This window comes from Physeter macrocephalus, unplaced genomic scaffold (genome assembly GCF_002837175.3).
Source record: "Physeter macrocephalus isolate SW-GA unplaced genomic scaffold, ASM283717v5 random_739, whole genome shotgun sequence".
Classification (NCBI taxonomy): domain Eukaryota; kingdom Metazoa; phylum Chordata; class Mammalia; order Artiodactyla; family Physeteridae; genus Physeter; species Physeter macrocephalus.
The window spans coordinates 22,030-24,364 of NW_021146025.1; the positions used below are offsets into that span (position 1 = coordinate 22,030).

General features: G+C 53.0%; 1 protein-coding gene across 1 annotated transcript; it reads right to left on the reverse strand.

Annotated features, from left to right (window-relative positions):
* Positions 1 to 1,063: 1,063 nt before the first annotated feature.
* On the reverse strand, positions 1,064 to 1,354 carry TMEM272 (transmembrane protein 272). The gene is given in 1 exon segment (XM_028486228.1): positions 1,064 to 1,354. A coding segment is annotated over 1 exon segment (258 nt). The 5' UTR covers positions 1,331 to 1,354; the 3' UTR covers positions 1,064 to 1,072.
* Positions 1,355 to 2,335: the final 981 nt, after the last annotated feature.

The window sequence follows — 2,335 nt, forward strand, 5'->3', positions numbered from 1 at the left end:
TGAGAGTACAGGGGGGCTTTAATAATAGTCACGCCAGGAAAACAGCATAAACTGGCACCTCTCTGAGCCAGCCAGGGCATACGCTTACCTGATTACTAGGCTGTGACGTAAAGTGCGTTTGTTATTGAGCACCATGTTGAAAGAAAGTTTCAAAACCACTGACTTAGTGGCCGTTTGTCTACCTAACACTCCATTTCATCTTCCAGGACCCCACTTCTTAGTAATAATCGCTACCACCCCATGAGCACTTACTATGTGCCAGGTGCCGTGCTAAGGGCCTGGCCCCCATTTTGAAGGTATTCAGTTCTCACAATGCCCCTTTGAGGCAGGTCCTTGTATCAGAAAGGATTTTTTTTTTTTTTTGCGGTACGCGGGCCTCTCACTGTTGTGGCCTCTCCCGTTGCCGAGCACAGGCTCCGGACGCGCAGGCTCAGCGGCCACGGCTCACGGGCCCAGCCGCTCCGCGGCACGTGGGATCCTCCCGGACCGGGGCGCGAACCCGCGTCCCCTGCATCGGCAGGCGGACTCTCAACCACTGCGCCACCAGGGAAGCCCCAGGATTTTTTGAATATAAGGAACAAAAAATCAGCTCTGGCTAACCTGAGAAGTAATTTGTTAAAAGAGCTCACGACTTCAAAGGTTGGTGAAAGAGGAAAGAACCAGGTGGCTCCAGGAAGCCTGGTCTGTGAGACCCGGGCAATTCCTGTGGGCCAGCAGTGAAGTGAAATGAACCCCAGAGAGTTCCTCTCTCCTGGCATCAGGTGCCCACAAACCAGTCCTGGGAAGGTGGCTAGGTCCCTGGACCTTGGGTGCCAGGCTGACCCTGGTGTGGAGAAGGCGCCTCCAGAGAGGACAGGCCCTGGAATTCCCCCTCCGGATGCACGTGACAGTGGGGGCCAGCCCCCAGGGGATGGGACCCTACCAGGAAGGGAAATGGAGCTGAGTAACTGAACCCCGAGCTGCGCTGTCAGCGCCAGCTTACAGATGAGGAAACTGAAGCAGAAAGGTTGCTTCTCTTGGGTTTCCACGGGGTAAATGGCCGAGCTCCTGTGCACCCCATGCCTGCCCGAGCTCACAGTCCTTCTCTTAGGCCGCCCTGCTCCTCCCAACCGGTTTTCTCCTGTTTCCCGTAATCCTGAGGCTGCTGGAAAGGGGGAATAAAATCTGGCAGGTAAACAGAAAAGACCTAGTAATTTCCCAGAAAGAACCAGAGGAAGAGGAAGAGGCTGAGGAGGAGGTGGATGTAATATTTGTGCACGTTCTGCCTCGAGGGATATACATCGTCATCATCGTCATCAATCACCACGACCTTGGACAGAAGCCGCCTCATCCTGGTGGAGTTGTACAGTAGGAGAGACACCTGGGTCATGGTAGGGAGCCAGGAGTTGGAGGGCAGAGCAACAAAGGAGGGGGAGGAGAGGGGACAGGGGGAGGAGAGGGGACAGAAGGTAGGAGAGAAACAGAGAAAGATTCATTAGGAAAAGTGCGCACGCTGGAGTTGGAAATGCTGCCAAGGAGTGAAATTTCATTTTGAAGAATTAGAGCTGGCGAGAACGAAGGCATCAATCCTTAGCATCCTTGGTGGCCTTTTAAAGATGTGTGAATTGCTTTGGACAAGGGATTCGTTGACTGAAGTTCATCTCTGCACCCAGAGTTTCCCTGTTGCTCTGGTTTGCTTCCTTAGCCTTGAGGTCAGTTCCGTGGCACCCCCTGCCTCCGGTGACCTGCTCTGCCTCCCTCCAGTGACCACCCTCTGGATCTGGTCATCATCTGGAAGTGCCCTCCTCCCCGATCCCAACTAAATGTTAGTTGTTTAAGCTGCCAGGTCTGTGGAATCTTGTTAAGGCAGCCCGAGCTGACTAATACAGACACGAAGTGTTTTGGGGCATATTGTTCTATGTAAAACAAGCCAATGAAATGCACACCTCTTTCCTCACTTTAGAAACAAAGGAATTGAGGACCAGTTGGGTGAACGAGTTGGCCAAGGTCACGTGGGTCAAAAGTGGAAGAGCCAGAGTATAACACCAGGTGTGTCTTCGGCCAAAGCTGGCAGGTGCCCTTCCCACCAAGCCCTCCTGTGTCTCTCAGACTCAGGAGAAGTTCCACTGCATATCCTCAGGCCTCAGGCTCAATACGTTAAAAACATAACTCAATCTTCCGTATTCATTTGGTGACATGCCCAAGCTAGAAACCAGGGATGCTCCCAGCTCCTCACCCGATACAACCAATCAATAGCGACCATGCTGGGTATACCTCCAGTAGTTCTCCCCCACTAGAATGGAAGGGCAGGGTCCAGCTATGCTTGGTTCACTGCTGTACATCCAGCCCAGCACAT